General features: G+C 39.0%; 1 protein-coding gene across 1 annotated transcript in view; it reads left to right on the forward strand.

Annotated features, from left to right (window-relative positions):
* RNF17 (ring finger protein 17) overlaps window positions 1-13,817 on the forward strand; it is a gene marked incomplete at its 5' end in the record, with an annotated part of 194,710 nt that extends 180,893 nt beyond the window's left edge. The window contains 14 exons of the mRNA XM_082751634.1: window positions 1,815-1,933; window positions 2,703-2,793; window positions 3,599-3,714; window positions 4,050-4,357; window positions 4,888-5,051; window positions 5,798-5,917; window positions 6,851-6,931; window positions 7,714-7,863; window positions 8,339-8,449; window positions 10,153-10,303; window positions 11,113-11,248; window positions 12,589-12,778; window positions 13,171-13,272; window positions 13,649-13,817. Of these exons, the coding sequence (XP_082607760.1) occupies window positions 1,815-1,933; window positions 2,703-2,793; window positions 3,599-3,714; window positions 4,050-4,357; window positions 4,888-5,051; window positions 5,798-5,917; window positions 6,851-6,931; window positions 7,714-7,863; window positions 8,339-8,449; window positions 10,153-10,303; window positions 11,113-11,248; window positions 12,589-12,778; window positions 13,171-13,269 (1,836 nt within the window). The 3' untranslated portion in view covers window positions 13,270-13,272; window positions 13,649-13,817. The remainder of the gene's footprint in view (window positions 1-1,814; window positions 1,934-2,702; window positions 2,794-3,598; window positions 3,715-4,049; window positions 4,358-4,887; window positions 5,052-5,797; window positions 5,918-6,850; window positions 6,932-7,713; window positions 7,864-8,338; window positions 8,450-10,152; window positions 10,304-11,112; window positions 11,249-12,588; window positions 12,779-13,170; window positions 13,273-13,648) is intronic.
* Between the last annotated feature and the right edge of the window lie 2,106 nt (window positions 13,818-15,923).

A 15,923-nucleotide genomic window follows, 5' to 3' on the forward strand; every position in this document is an offset into this window, starting at 1 on the left:
CGATTCTACAGATAGCAATTATTTATTGTTATATTGATTGCATGAAATGTTAGCTGCATGAAGGGCCAGTCAACCTTTACGAGAGAGAGCTGCTGGAAAACACAGCGCTTTTGCCAGCTGAGAGTTTATGGGTTAGAATTAGAGGGCAAACTGCTGTGGGTACTGTGGTGAATGTCTGCTACAGATCACCTGATATGGAAGCAGAAGACTTACTAGGACAACTGGAAAAAGCCAGTTTTCAGGCTCAGGTCCTCATGAGTTATCTGCTGGAAGGGCAATACAGTAAAGCAGAAGCAATCCTGGAGTTTTCTGGAGTGCATTGATGATGATTTTCCAACACAGGTGACTGAAGAGCTGGCATGGGGAAGTAGTTTGCTAAAAATGATGTTGATGAACAAGGAAAAACTGGTCAAGGATGTGAAAGTAGTGGGCAGCCTTCGCTGCAGTGACCAGAAGGTGGTAGAACTCAGGATCTGAGAAGAAGAAGTAAGGAAAGGGCAGGATCCTGAAGGCCTGGGACTTCAGGAGAGCCAACTTGGGCTTCCTTCAGGAACCTACTTGAATGAATCCAATAGGATAAAGTTCCAGAGGGAAGAGAGGTCCAAGAGTTATTTTCAAGCATCATTTCCAAGGTCAAGGTGGATCCATCCCACATGGAAGAAGTCAAGCAAAGGCAGTAGGAGGCCTGCATGGATGACCATGGAGCTCCTGACAAAACTCGTGACAAACCATGGGAAGGAGGATAGAAGAGGTGGAAGCAGGAGGGCAGGAGCAGCATGGAGATGCTGTCTGGTCATGCTAGGACAAGGTCAGGAAAGCCAAAGCCTACCTGGAGTTGATAGTTTGTGGGATGTGAAAGACTGCAAGAAAGGTTTCTACAAGTAAAAAGAAATAAATAGCAATAAAAGAAATAGAGGAAATGTGGGCCTTCCACTGAATGGGGTGGGAGGCATGGTGCAAAGGACATGGAAGCAGCCAAGGTACCTGATGCCTTTTTCACGTTGCTGTGCTAGTAAGGTGCACCTTCAGGATAAGCTTGGCCTAGTAAGAAAGTTTGGAGCAAGAAAGAAGAGAATGAGGATCAGGTATGGAAAACCCTTAAATAAAGGGGACATACACAAGTCGCTGGCACCTGATGGGATGCACCCCTGAGGCCTGAGGGAGGGAGCTGGCCAATGTGTAAGGCTTCTCTCTACAATCTCTGAGAGGTCATGGTGATGGGGGGGTGTTCCGGGGTCCTGGAAGACAGCAAATGCCACTCCAATCTTGAGGAAGGTCAAGGAGGATCCGAAGAACTACAGTCTGATAAGCCTCACTTCACTCTGGAAATAAGATAGAGAAAATATTCAAAAGCCTTCTCAAAACATACAGCAGGAAGTGAGAAGTGAGCATGGATTTCAAGTGGGAAACTGTGCTTGACAAACATGTTCACGGTGAGGTGATTAGCTCAGCAGTAAGGGGGGAGCAGGGGTCTTGTCTTGACTTCAGCAAGGTATGCAGCGTTCATAGGTTTAGAAATTGAAATACACTGACACAACTGAGGGAAAATAAATTAGCTTAAGCAAGTTAACAGTCTCTGTAAAGTTGTTTACATGTGAAAGCATTTGTCTTTTGTCCTGTCAGTGATCTCTTACTGCCACTTTTGTTGTGAGAAGGTCGTTGATCATTGTGTACCTTGATGATTTCACTCCATTATAAATCTTGGTAATGTTAGGCTAAATTTTCTTTCCCCTGTTCAGGCATGCTTGGAGTTATCATGTTGTTACAGGCAATGTTAAGAGAGAGGTTTCTGTTTTGTTTCTTGTTTGTAACAGGTAATGCTCTATGATTCTGGAGCTGAAAAAACAGTGGATATCAGCTGTCTAAGAAAACTTGAGGAAAGCATGAAGAGAATTAAGACATTAGCAATTGAATGCTCCTTAGTAGACATAAGGTAGCCTTTCCCTTACACTGAAGCTGCAGCATTAGAAACCTGATAATGACATAGCGCAATATTTTCCTGGATTAATGGTGATGACCTAAGATCTGGATATGGTTTGCTCCTTGGATAAAAAAAAAAGAGCAGTGAGAGTTGTCATTTCTTTTGCAAAGGTTTTGTTGTGTGTTTGTTTGTTTGTTTTCTAAGAGTTAGGCTACATACCAGTAAAAACAAGCTGTGATACAGAACTAAAGTTTCAAGGGATGAACTATACAAAACTCTGGATAGATAATGCAGGGTTTTCTTATTTCACTGAATGTTTCTTGCCTTGACTGAAAATTTGAGGTGCATCAGAGCTCATGAAAATGTAAAGGATTTTTTATAGAGACAATAGAAGAGGGAATTGGCGTATTCCTCTCCGCATTTGTGTGCTTTTGTCTATAATGTGCAGAAAAACATACTTGTAATACTCATTCCATAAATTAATATAAAAGGCTCAGTTTGCAGGCGAAGTCTGGATTTGTCACCTATCTTAAAAGAATCGAGAAATACTTCTAGATCTGATCATTCTCCTCAGTTTAAAACTTTAGGGCTTATATTTATGAATTCTTCCTGTACTATAGATAGAGAAACAAATAACAGTTTCTTTTTACTGTTGACTGTAATGCAGATTGTGGTGTTTTGTTTTGTTTTTTCCTTGACAGTGCAGGCAGTTTCAAAACATATTAAAACCTCAGTAAAGGGTAAGTTCTCTTGTACTAAAGGCGATAATCTTTTTTGTTAGTCCAACAGGTGGAAGCACGCAGTGGACAGCAACAGTGTGTGACTGTATATCCTATTACCTGACTGGGGCACAAGCAAAAATAATCATACAGGTTTGTAATCAAAATATTTTTGCCATATTTATAAAATCTGTATCAAGTTGTTCGTTACCTTTTTTTTTTTCTTCTGGATATTCACACTCTTCAGAGAGTCCTGAAAGTAATTACTTTGTTCACTGGTAAATTAAAAGATGCTTTTGCTTTTTTCCACTCTTCACTGGAGCATTAGAGCACTTTGACTACCCAGTGGAGGGAAAAAAATAATAATCCTAAATAATCCTTATTTAATGAAGAATAGCATTTACATCTTCAGGATCACTGGCTGCTGATAAACGTAATGGATGGTCTTTTCAGTCAGATGCACTCACGGTCTTGAGGAGAATTACTTTAGCACCTACTGTATTAGTTTTCAAGCTTCAGAAGTTGAAAAGTGGGTCGGTTTTAGGTACAGTGTTGTACTTCCATCACTTACCAAAACTGAATTACCATGAGTGTTGGATTTTTTTTTTTTAATGTCTATGGGCAGCTGCCACTCAGGTTTTAAAATGTGTCTAGAAATAAAAGCAGTGATGAGAAAGTTACCCATGAGGGGGTTCCTGCTGTAGAATAAATTAATTACTTGTTAATTCTATCAAAACAGATAAGGGAAGAAGCAAGGTTCTGTTGTTACTTCATTTGAAGTCATGTTTAGAGCAGTTGGTAAAATGACGAGAACTGTGATATGGAGTAAGTAAACGTGTGCTCTGATGGGAGCATCAGTTGTTAAGTCTGATTTGCAGTCTGATGAACTAAAAACTGTGCCAGTAGTTTAGTGGAAATGCCTATAACAATGTTTTAAAGCTCTCCAAACTTCTTGCAGGAAAGTGACACGGCTTGTGCGTTGCCTGTGAAAATTTTTTGCAAGGATGAAGCAGGACAATTAATTGATATTTCAGAACACCTTATTAAAAAGGGTTTGGCTTTTAGAAACAACAGGTTTGGATACTTCTTTTATATTCTTTCAGAATTGATCTTCAGACTTTTATATTCTTTCAAACTTGATCTACATTGTGCAAAACTAATGAGTAAAATAAAACTGGATGTTCTACAGTGTGTATAGCAACAAAACACCATCTTAAGTGAAGTTTCTTGAGTATTTTATGTTTTCCCATTCCACATTTCAGTTCTTTAAGTTGGTTAGTGAGATATTTAACACTGTGTAAAGAAGCATTTTCTATCTTCTGTGTGTGTTTTTTTTAATTCCATTATCTTATTTCACGCTTCCAAGTTCTTTACCAGTTAACGTGTTGTGATTTGATTGAATCTGCTAGAACTCACAAAGCTGCTGTGGCTTGTGCAGTCCCCAAGAAACATCCTGAAGTACGTCTAGAGGAAGAGAACCCACAACTGAACAGTTGTGATTCAGAAACTGCATGCGTAAGAGACAGCGCTGCTGAAGAGAAAGATGGGGATGTTTCAGAGAGTGAACAGAAGCCACGTAAAACATACAAGTCATTGGTTCGTTTGGAAATGCATGAAATATATAAAGCCCCCATCATACCTGAAGCGAAAATTTTTCAAGCTGTAGTGAGTTGTGTTGGACATGATGGAACTATTTATGTGATACCAAAATTATTTGGTAAGATTGCATGCAAGAAAATACATTTATGTCTATGAACCTGATCACACTGGTACATCAGAATGTACCGGATAGGTGTTCTTCTAGACATGTTCTGAATCAGAACGTTGTTACACAAGGGTCATGTTTGGGAGTGCTGCTCTTGGGATGGGGACCTCATGGGATGAGGACCTCAGCTTGGGAGTGAGGGCTGTGCTCACCTGGGTAGGGGTTGCACTGCTTTCAGGCAAGGAAAAAAAAAAAGATGCCCACAAGATGGCACCACAAGAGGCTGGAATCCAGAATCACTGATGGCCTCACTGCTGGAAAAACAATGTCTAAGTGGTCATGTTTGCATCTACTAGAAATTGAACATATCTATTGTATCAGTATTGAAAACATTTTTTGGAGCAGTACGTGTATTTTACGTTTACACGTCTCTTCATGGAATGTGCTGACTTCAAGTGATCAAAATAATCTGTGGTTGAAAGTTAGACTGAATTTTGTGTAGACAACTGTTGTATTGTTGTTGGTTTGTTGCTTTTTTCCAGAAAGTAAACTAAAGGAATTGATGAGTGAAATACAAAGTAACTTCAAATGCCTTGGTCTTCTGGAACCCTATTGTTGGAAAAAAGGAGAAGCTTGTGTTATAAGAGGGTCAGATACCCTTTGGTATCGAGGTAAAGTTGTAGAACTTGGCGGTGGTACTCTCCAGGTAAGTTGGACTGTATTTTGTCTGTGCGTGTGAACGTTTGCACGTATATGGTAAATATAAATAACTGGTTTGACTCTCTAAAATGTATAACTTCTATTTTTGTTCAGCTGATATCACTGCTCATTCTGCTTCAAATTTTGATCACTTTGCTGATTTTACATTTATCTTAAGTTGAATTCTGTCTGCTTATTTCAGTTATTATTTTCCCATGGTAATCCTGTTGATGATAAATGTTCTTAAGCATAAAGCTGTCTTTGATCCCTTGATTACCTGTAGGTAATCCAATTTTGGTTTTTTTTGCTTTTTTGTTAGGATCATAAGCAGAATGCCTTGAAAATATTTTTGCTTTAGCTTGCACCTACCAAGCAAGTAGTTCTTGACTGTGAATTGTTTCTATGTTATAGTTGCTATATGTTGTTATAGTTGCTATGTTACAGAGCTCCTTTTTCCAATTAGCAGTTATTAGTAGTTAGTATTATCTAATCTCCTGAGTCTGTGCATGCTTATTGGTTATAGATTTTCAGCTCTGACAAGTTCTGAGCTTACAGTGGTTTTTATTTCAGTTTTAAACTGCTGTAGCTTGCTTCAGAAGAGGCAGATCTCTTGAAAGATAAATTAAATGTCTTAGCAGTTCTTCAGTCTTTTCCTTAGCTATTTTCTTCGTCTGGAAAAATGATGCTATAAATAAGCCCTTTGCTTTTTGACCTTAAAAGCAGGAATTATTTTAGAAAAACCTTTTTGTGTAGGTACAGTACATCGACCGTGGCTATATAGAGAAGGTCCCTCAGTGTCATCTGTATCCAACTACGTTGTATACTGATACTCCTCCATTTTGCATACCATGTCAGCTCTACAAGACAGTACCAGTGAGTAAGGCTAAATTTTGAAGACTTTTTAGGTGTTTACTCAATTGATGATACTGCTCAGTCATACAAAGGTTGAGAGTAGTTGCTGGTGTTTTTGTTTTCCTCTGAGAACTCGGGGAATAGCTGATAAGGATCACTTCAGCAAGGCAGTCTTCTATCAGAAAATAATGGATTGCTTTACGAAACAATCATGCTTCAAAAGCAGCTGTCACTTGAATGAAATCCTTGAGTCAGGACACCACAGTGGCTGGCAGTGGCAGGATGATACTCTGAAGCGGCAGTTTGTTTTTTACAATAGCAGCAACAAGAAGCGAGTCCTGGATCTCTTAATGTAGAATGGCCAGAAAATTGGAAACTCTCGAGTCAGTTTTGTTACTCTAATTTGAGAATGGTGCATTTAGTAAGTGTGAATTACTGAAATGGCTAGCTTACCTTATACTTTTTTAAAGAAAACTATTTTATTGCTAGAAGCAGTTCAGATGGATGAAAAAAGAGGTTTATGGGGAAAGATAGGCCTGTGGGTTGGCAGGCAAATGGATATTGCAGAGTACTGAAAGTACCCAGTATCTTTGTTCTGTTATCTTCAAGTTTAATTCTGTATCTTCTGGTTATGTTTCATGTAATTTGCACATATACATGACAATTTGTATGTAGTACAGGTTAGACTTGGCAAGCAGCATCTCTTTCTAAGTCACTACAAGATCTGAAAATTGCTGGTCAGCGTTGTTACACAAGGAGCTGTAGTGTACCAAATAGCAGACAGCGTATAAACTGTTGTAGACAACTCAGGCTAATTATGTGTGCTTTCAAAGAAGTTGCTCAATAAGACACATATTTTCATCGCTTTTAAGAATAATAGTGTTACTTATAAGAATAATAGTATTATTTATAAGCACCTCACTCTTTAGGGGTTTCTTGCTTTTTACCAAATAGGTTGGAAATTTTTGGCAGCGGGATGCAGTGCACATCCTTCAAGAACTACTTACAAACGAAGAGGTTGAAATACATGTTCAGGTAACTTTGTTTATTCATAGATGTGGAGCAATGCTTACCTTTTTTTTTTTTTTTTTTTTGCTTTCTTTTTAACTTCTATTATGACTGTTAGGTGAAGGAATGTAGCAAAAAATGTATTTCTTAGATAAAACATTTTATCCTTAGTCTTTGCGTCCTCTGAGAGGGAAGAATTGAAAGCTAAAGTTATTTCTCCAGTGACTTCAAGGCCTTAAACTTATCCTTTAGAGGTATTAACACTTTTGCTGATGTTTGTATTCTGTCAACATCTTACCTACCAACATTGTAAATTCTTCTAAATACAATTTTAAGTGATGAATGTTGTTCATAATTTGAACATAATCCAGAAGTTGGACTCAATCTTATGGGGTCCCTTCCAACTCAGGATATTCTATGATTCTATGATAATTGAATGAGGGTATGCTTAAATTCATATATTAGCATTATAGGGAAACAAATACCTATTGTCTGGGAAAAAAAATGCAATTTCAAATAATTTCTAGTGGTAAATTGTGAAAGGAAAGGGTTTATTGTTAAGTGAGCAAACCTGGGATGATGTTTCAGTGTTACACAGCAGGTTAGTTGGTGCTGCCATTCCAGAGACAGATGCGGTCACGTTCCAGTTTGTGCCGTAATTGGTGTTAAGAAATCCTTACTGCTTTTGCCTCTTTGAGGGAATGAGTGTGGTGTCATTAGGAGTGGCAGGTTAGAATTTCCTGGTCAATACTTCCAAAACATCGGTTGTGTTATTACTGTTGTAATCTTATTCTGCCTTGTGTAAGTAGCAGCTACCGGATAACCCATGGGGCAAGCTGTCTGTCAGCCTGTATTTCGATGGAATGTCACTTTCCTCCTTCATGGCCTACCAGCAGTTCTGTGTCACTAAAGACTGTCAGGACATACCAAAGCAGGTGAGATTTTGGGCTTCTGCTGTTGTTACTCAAAAGAGTACCCAGTTTCTTGTTGTGACCTTCGGTTGATTGCTATTTTTTATATTGCAAAACCGTACAGAAATATAAACTGTATTAAGATCAAGTACACTGCTCCTGAGCATAACAAGTGTAGGTGTGATTTCGTCAGGGTATTTCTCTGATAGTATATTTTTTTGAAGCAGCGACTCATGCTGGAAAGAAAACAATTCTGCAGTACAATGTATACTGCTGTCACTGCTCGTTTAAGTTGTAGCATGCGAGCCAGTATCGTTGTGATACAGTTCACGGAATTTGTGTGTATTAGGACTGAATAACCATGGAAAACCTAATTATAAATTAGTCTCTCATAGCACTTGATTTATATGTTTATCAAGGACATGTTGCTGCTAGATAATTCCTTTGACCAGAAATCACACACAAGCCAAGCTTGCATTTTATTACAAAATCTGACTCTTAACTAAAGTCCGTCTTGGTCTAGGAGCTGCTTGAAGGAAGTGCTCAAGTTTTGCCTTCGTACACATTGCCACCACTGCCTGTTCCAGGAGATACCTTTCCTGTCAGAGTTACCCATTTTGTGTCCCCTAAGGAGGTGAGTTTTGATAACATCTCATACAGTGCAGACAGAAAATGCTGCAGTCTCATCATGCTGATGATCACAGCTAACAAGTTTAGATAATAGAAAAATAGGTCACAAAATGCTACTGATGTATTGATACAGGTGGTCAAGTACTGCAGCTATCTGTATATGAGCTCATTTCAAATAACCCAGGGGAGCAGGTGGATAGTGAAATAAATACTACCTGTTGCCCTAAAAAAATCAGAATTGCAAGGTTTGTAGTATGGTACTTAATTCACCTTGTATAATAAGGAAGTGGGTCATTGAATTTTAACTTAGCAGAACACTAAGGATTTATATTCTTTATTCCCAAAAATTAAATTTCTGGGATATTGTTTAATAATGTGAACAGTTTGTGGCTATTACAGTCATCTGGCTGTCTCCGGTCGATGACTGGTCATTGATTTTTTTGTGCATACCCACACAGCTGCCCTGTGCAGTCTCCCAGGCAAAAGGGCAAATGTAATACTGATGATCAAAAAAAAAAAAAAAAAACATTCCTGTGTGGACTTTGAATATTGGATGAGACTGGAAAACAAAGCAGCGAGAAGATGATTGTCTTAAAAATGTTTTTTGAGTGGGTTGATTTATGTTGAAGTGCTTGTATTGTTTTGGTAAATCTGTAAATAACAAGTTTTACAGTATAGAAGCAGTTGCCTTAAGTTTCAGTATTACGGTTTGGTTACAAAGTCACTACACTAACTTACTTACATGCATCTTCCCCGGAAAATGTATATTCTATGCAGACAATTGTTTTGACTAAATACAGGATGAAAGTGTTAGGATACATTAGAAAAGGGCTTTTCTTGGATTCTCCTCATGTTTCCCCTGTAAGAGGGGAAGGAGATAACCAGCATGTATTTGGTTCATTTTTTGCAAATTATTTAACTCGTGCTTTTTATCATGGTATATAATCACAGACACCAGGCCCTGCTCTGGACTCATATATTTAAGTATCAGTTGCGTGATGGAGTTGTGGCTTGGTTATAGATCCGTGTACAAGTAAGAAAATGAAAATTAATTTTCTTCCTGGCTGGTGAATCATAATGCTGAATTTACAAATACTGATAGCCTACTCATTAACTACTAGGACTATCTGTAGAATATCAATGTTATGCGATGTCCCTGTTTAAAAAACAAGACATTTTAAGTGATCTAAAATCTGAATGACTTGTCTGTGTGTTGGTTAAAGTTTCATTTTCTTGGACCTGCAGCCTTATACTGATGACCCAGTTAGAAATCAAATGAATGGAATGTCTTTGCATAGCAAATAAAATGCAGTTTCAGAACTTCTTGCACTAATTTTAAAATTAATCTGGTTTGCCATTATAAAGTGAGATTCTTTACCCCAAGTGGTAGGAGGGAGGAACCCTAATGAGGGACACCTGTGAAATCTCACATGGGTATGTTCTCTATGAAGTGCATTCCTTTGCTTCTTTCTTTTTAATATTGAAATGTGGTGTTAATAAATGGTTACTCTCTTCTACTTTGGGGGGAAAAATGTGTAACTAGAAAGTTATTTGTAAGTTGAGGAAAGAAGAAAGGGGAGAGGTAAGTGCTGAAACCTTTCCAGGATGGAAATAGGTAGTATTCTAATAATCCTTGATTAGTGGTGGAATTTGAAGGTCATAAAAAGCCTACAAAAATTGTAATATGGGAGCCTTTTCTTTGGATAGGTATACATCTGTCTTAATCCTTCTGAGAACGTTACCAAGCCGTCTGCCACAGAGGGAGATGCTAGCTGCAACTTGGACAGCCTCGATGAAGCCCTCAAATGGTGCAATAAAAATCTGGATTCTCTTCCTCTCCTGACAAACTTCAGAACAGGTATGTTAGTTTATTTATCTTCCCACCTGTTTTTCCATGTGTATAAACAAAAGCCTGAAATTCTTTTCAAAGAATCAAAATAATTCTGTTACTTATGGATATTTGAATAAATCTAATAGAGTAAAAAGCAAATCTGTATGATAATCATATGATACACTATGCGTTCTTTGCGTGAAACGGAGACTTTTCTGTTACTGTTTTTCAGTGGGATGATGAAAATAATTCAAATTTTTGTTGTGTGTTGAAGCTGATGAATAGCATTTAGATTGAATACGGCAATAATAAAATTCTTCCCTGAAGTTATGGCTCTGGAAGTCTACTAAATACTCAAAAGACATAAGATGTGTACTGAAAATCTAGAGTTGGAAATTACTTGAACCCTAGAGAGTGTCATCTCACTTTAATTCTGAATTTCTCAGATCAGGCATGACATACTGCAGTTCTCCTGTCCACAGCTAGAGGGCCTAAAATAATAAACTGCACTCATCTAGAACTTTGTGAAGAAACTACTTAGTGCTAGTTCTTGTTTCTAGTAACTTGTAAAGTTCTGGTTTTATGCAGTATCCACCTTAAAAGACTGATCTGTTTGCTAACTGAAGTGTACAGGAGAGTCAAAGTGGAAATTTCCAACATGAAGCAGTTTGGCTGTTTTTAACTTGACTAAAATTACATCCTAGTGATTGTGAATTGAATTTCAGAGAGAATATTACGAATTAGAGAAAGAATAGAATCGCAGTCACAAAGCAGAATTGATGACATTAATTAGTTTGTATGGCACTGAGTGTATTTTGGGGCTTTTGTTTTTGCAGAAATGCCTTGCCTTGTAGAATACAGAGATGGTTTGTGGTATAGAGCGAAGCTCCTCTCTGTTGAAGAACTCAACCCTGATAAGATCCTGATTCAGTTTGTTGACTATGGCAATTTTTCAGTTGTTCCAACAAGCAAGTAAATAATCAGAAAAAAATGCATGTAAAATGTGTATGTGTGTGCATGTGTATGTATGTATATATGTGCTTATATCATAAGTATTTACAGGTGCGTGTATTTTCACAAATGCATTAATCACATGTCTATAGCTATAGATACACAGTAAGTAATAGTGCAGCATTAGATTTCAGTTGGAGAGAAAGTTAGGTGGCTGGTTACACAATTTGCCTGCAGAGCACTAGGGTGTGCACCTGCTTCTGTCTCTGGGGTAGTTGGGAGAAGCCCGTTACTATAATACCAGGTTTCTCCATCATTGGGTTACTGAACTTCATACCCTGTGAGGTAGGCTTGGGTTCACAATCTGCTTTTACACCCAAGAAGGTTTTACCTGGAGGGCTTAGTCCCTGGTTTCTGTACAAATAAATCCTCCGACCCTTTGCAGCTCAACCTGTGTAGAAGACAGCTCGGGAATAAGATAAGGAAGTGACTGAACAAAGCATGCCCCACGCTGCTTATGAGGAAGCTGGAAGTTCAGATCCCTGTTCTTGCCTGATGCTGAGCTGCTAGGAACTACTCCTCAAGCACCAGTGCACAGGCATAGATGTCCCAGACACTAGGCTTTCATGGTCCCCTAAGCTTCTCTGAATTATTTCTGTTGAAGCACTTGCATTTTATATAAATAAGTCACACTGACTTGCTTTTGATGTAGACTGATGTAGCAGTTTTGTTAGCTGCTCACTGGAGCAGCTACAGATTTACTTAATGGGGATTTGAACAGATTTCCTGCTTCCTGGGCTGTTACAGTCTTAGGAGATACACTTCAGGGTTGTGCTTCTTGTTCAGCATCCCTATTCTTTTATTTCTGGGATGGAAAGAGGGAGGTGAATGATGAGATGATAAAAACAGATCTAAGGTACTACATCAAGTAGTCGGACTAGGACGTTTGAGTGAAGCAGTTTGAACTGCAGAGATCTACATCACTGTCCAGATGCACCAGGTGTAGAGGCTGCATTGTGTCCCTTGGTTTTCTTGGAAGTCCTGCTCTTCTCTTCTTCGCTCCAGTCTATGTTGGGCACCTGAGACTCCTCCGTGGGTGCTGTAATGGGGAGCCAGCGTGCCTGGTGTATGACACTGGCCTACTTCGTGATAGTTAGGATGCCAAAGTCCTTCAGAGAGCCCGGCCCTACATAGTGAATTGTTCAGCGTGACACCAGCAGGCTATTGTAGAGCAGGGCCCCTGACCTCATTTCCACACCTTAAAACTGTCCCATGAACCATTAAAACCGTCTCTTTGTTTTCAGTGACAGTTTTGCTTGACAGGTAGGTTCTTGCAGGCAAACACTTCATTTTTGTTGCAGGCTGCGCTGCATACCTCATCACCTGCTGCAGTATCCCGTTCAGGCAGTGCGAGCTCTGCTGGCTGGATTTAAACCTCTGTTAAGTGATACAAATGCAAAAAGAATCCCGTATTGTCCCGAGTGGAGCGTGGAAGCACTGTGGGCTATGATGGACTGCACTGAAGGAAAACAGCTCTCTGCTTCCATACTTGTGAGAAACAGCAGTTTTTCTTCATTCTTGCTCAGCTCAGCCTAAAATTCTTTCTGGCAATCTTTGTATAATTTCTGAGTACTTGTTCTCCTGTGGACACTCATAATTTAAAATCTTGAACCATTTACCATGAAGGAACTGCTACTGAAGTGAAAAAATCATGTGGCTCTTTCCTGAAGTCTGCAATCAAAAAAAAAAAAATTGCTGAGCATTCCTGGTTTGGGGGGGAAAAAAAAGTTTCTTTAATTTCCTTTACAGAAATACTCTCTGTATTCACAGTTCCATTTGGTAGTGAGAATAGCCAGCAAAGTCCTTTTTACTATTAGTTGGTCTGTGAGGTTTAAACAGATCATTGTGATGTTTCTGAAAACTGTTAAAACTTTGATTTTCAGGCTTCTTCACCAGAGGTCACCATTTCCTTGTATGAAGATGATCAAAAACTAGTTCATATGAAACTGATAGAAATGGGACTTGCAGAGTTGGAGGAGTGACATGTGAGTACTGTGAATACGAATTACAAATTCATATCATCACGAAGAAGCATTGTTTCAAAAGTTTTAAGTTAGGGTCTCAATATGCTAACTGATTGACCACAAACAGAATTAGATTTAAAAAAAAAAAAAAAAATTCTTCTGTCCACACTTCCACTCTTCTAATTAAATAAAAGTTGTTTAAAAATGGAATTTAGTTAGTTACACATAACTGAAGCACACACAGCTTTAAGGACTAACAGGTACTGGAACTTAGGAGTGTTAAGGCAATAATAAGAGGAGCATCTGCTGGTAGTCATTGAAGAAGGTTCCTAGCAGGTGAGTGGCAGTGTACTCTATCCAAACAATCATAGTAATAAATTATTTTCTTAATTTTCAGCATTTGTTTTCAACGTCCTGGGCCAGTGGTTCTCATACTGGGCTCTGTAACTCCTGGATGTCCATCCCTCTGAACACAGAATACTTGAATTGAAAAGCTTTACACCATGTGGTGTCTACAGAGAATGCTGAAGACTGGTTTGGGTTTTTGCTTTTCAGATTCCTTAACCAACTTGATGTTATGTAGTTCTTTTCCCTCCCACTTAAGAAGCACTCTCCTAATCTGCATTTATAGATTTTTTACAATTTTGACTCTTAATTGAGATGTAAATAGATAGCTTTGCTATCTGTTCACATACAGCATTAAGTGGTGTTTTGTGATAATTCTTCGATAAGAGTAGCTGGAATGAATGTGTAGTAGTAAGGAAATAGATGAAGAAATAATGTTGAGAAGAGGATAGTTTTATTACTGTGATGTAACTCTTGTTCATATTTCAGGCATCTTTGGTGACAGTTTCCTGGTACCAGTCTGGAGCTAGGAATGAACAGCTGGGAGGTGGGGAATGTTACTCGTTTTGTTTTGAAACACATTTGCATTGTTGCTGTGTTTTGTTTTTGGCTTGGGTGTCCTTGCGCCTCCTTCCTACTCCAGGCGCTGTAGCGTTCAACTCAAAGTGTTAGAATAAACTGGAGCCTGCTCAGCATACATCTGAAAGCTTTCTTCTCTTTCCTGTTATAAAGAGACATTCAAAGAAACCTTTTTAGTGTAGTGCATCCTTTATATTCAGGGCTCAGATGCTTCAGTCACCCCATGGAGAATTTGATCTAGATTATCAAGGGAAAACAGAGGAAATCGGTGTAGCAAAATACAAGTCTTGAAATCAGACACAAGTGAAGGTGATAGTCTCTTTAAACTAAACTGACTCCAGCCTCTCATTCTCTTAGAGGTCTTTGTTACACTCACTTTCTCACAAATACCTAAATAGATAAATTCACCTGGATTGCTTGTGTCCGCCCCTGGACATGGCTTGAATCTCATTACAACCAGCTGGGTTTTAGGTGCTCTGTATGTCTTAGAAATCTGGTAGTGACAATGTGAGACTTCTGCTTCTTTTTGTTTATTTGGTACTCCCTGATTTTTGGCATGACCTTTTGTGGTTTCTTACTTTGACCGTAGCCCTTACAGTGGAGGAGGCTGGGCATCTTTAACTTTGTAGTCCTGCATTCAGTGCAAGTTCCTGTTTTTGGTAGAAGTATTTTCAGAAGTAAGCTCCAGTTGAGTCCCTGCTCGGATGGTGTTGAAAATGGCTACTTAAGTGTGACCAGAGTATCTATGACCAAAACCATTCTTTCTTCTTTCTGCCCTCTGTAAAGATCAGAAGAGGTGTGTTTCTGTCCCAGCAAGTGCTGCTTGAGCTCCACCCTTGTTTCTTTGTGGTAGTAGCTGGAACTCGGTTTGCTGAAGTTACATTTTGCTCATTTTTTTGCCAAGTTAACAAGATGAACAGAGTTAGAGGGAAGGCAGCACTGTCCAGTTCAGGCTGTTGCAGCAGATGGGCTTGTACCATTGAATCACAGAGTGTTGTCACCTGCGTAGCCATTTCTTTACGTTCAGGGGGAACCTCCTGACCACCCATCCCCTTGTGCATTTCTGTGTTTGACATGAATACAAGTACAAAACCTAACTACAGAGTTTACAGCCAGTCTGTGCACTAAGTGTTGCAAGTTGCCAGTTTATACTAGCACTGGAAGGATTAGTTCATGGGTTTAGTATGTATTTTGGTGTTGAAATGTCCTACATGCCATTCTAAATACCAGAGGTGTTACAATCATCTTTCAAATGTAATGTTGTTCTTGTATCTATTAAAAATCATATCCAACCATCGTGACAGAGACATGGGCCTGAATTACATTAAGAACCCCCATTTCAGGCTGCCAGAACTGCCATGACCAGCCTCTACAGCCCACCACCCACCTTCTAGCTGAGTAAGTGTACATCCCAGTGCAAGTTAATTTACTCCTTCAGTAAAATAGAGCACAGTAACTACAGAGCTTGCTTTCCCCAAGGAAAAGGGCAGTTGGGGGGGTAGGGGCAGGAGGAAAAAGCAAGTGAAATAAACTTAGAGTAGCCGAATTGGAAGGGACCAACAGGAATTACTATGTCTACGTTGTCAGCATCCGCTGCAGCAGACATAGCAGCAGTAACAAGACTTCTACATGCTGGGGAATTTTTAAAGATGAGCCAGCTTACAAGTCTGCAACTGGATGAGGTGGAAGAATGGGATGAGAAGATTACCTTTGGTGGTTTCTGATGTTTACTCCCCCTTTTCTTTGAA

The sequence above is a fragment of the Aythya marila genome (assembly GCF_965140915.1).
Source record: "Aythya marila genome assembly, chromosome: 1".
Lineage (NCBI taxonomy): Eukaryota > Metazoa > Chordata > Aves > Anseriformes > Anatidae > Aythya > Aythya marila.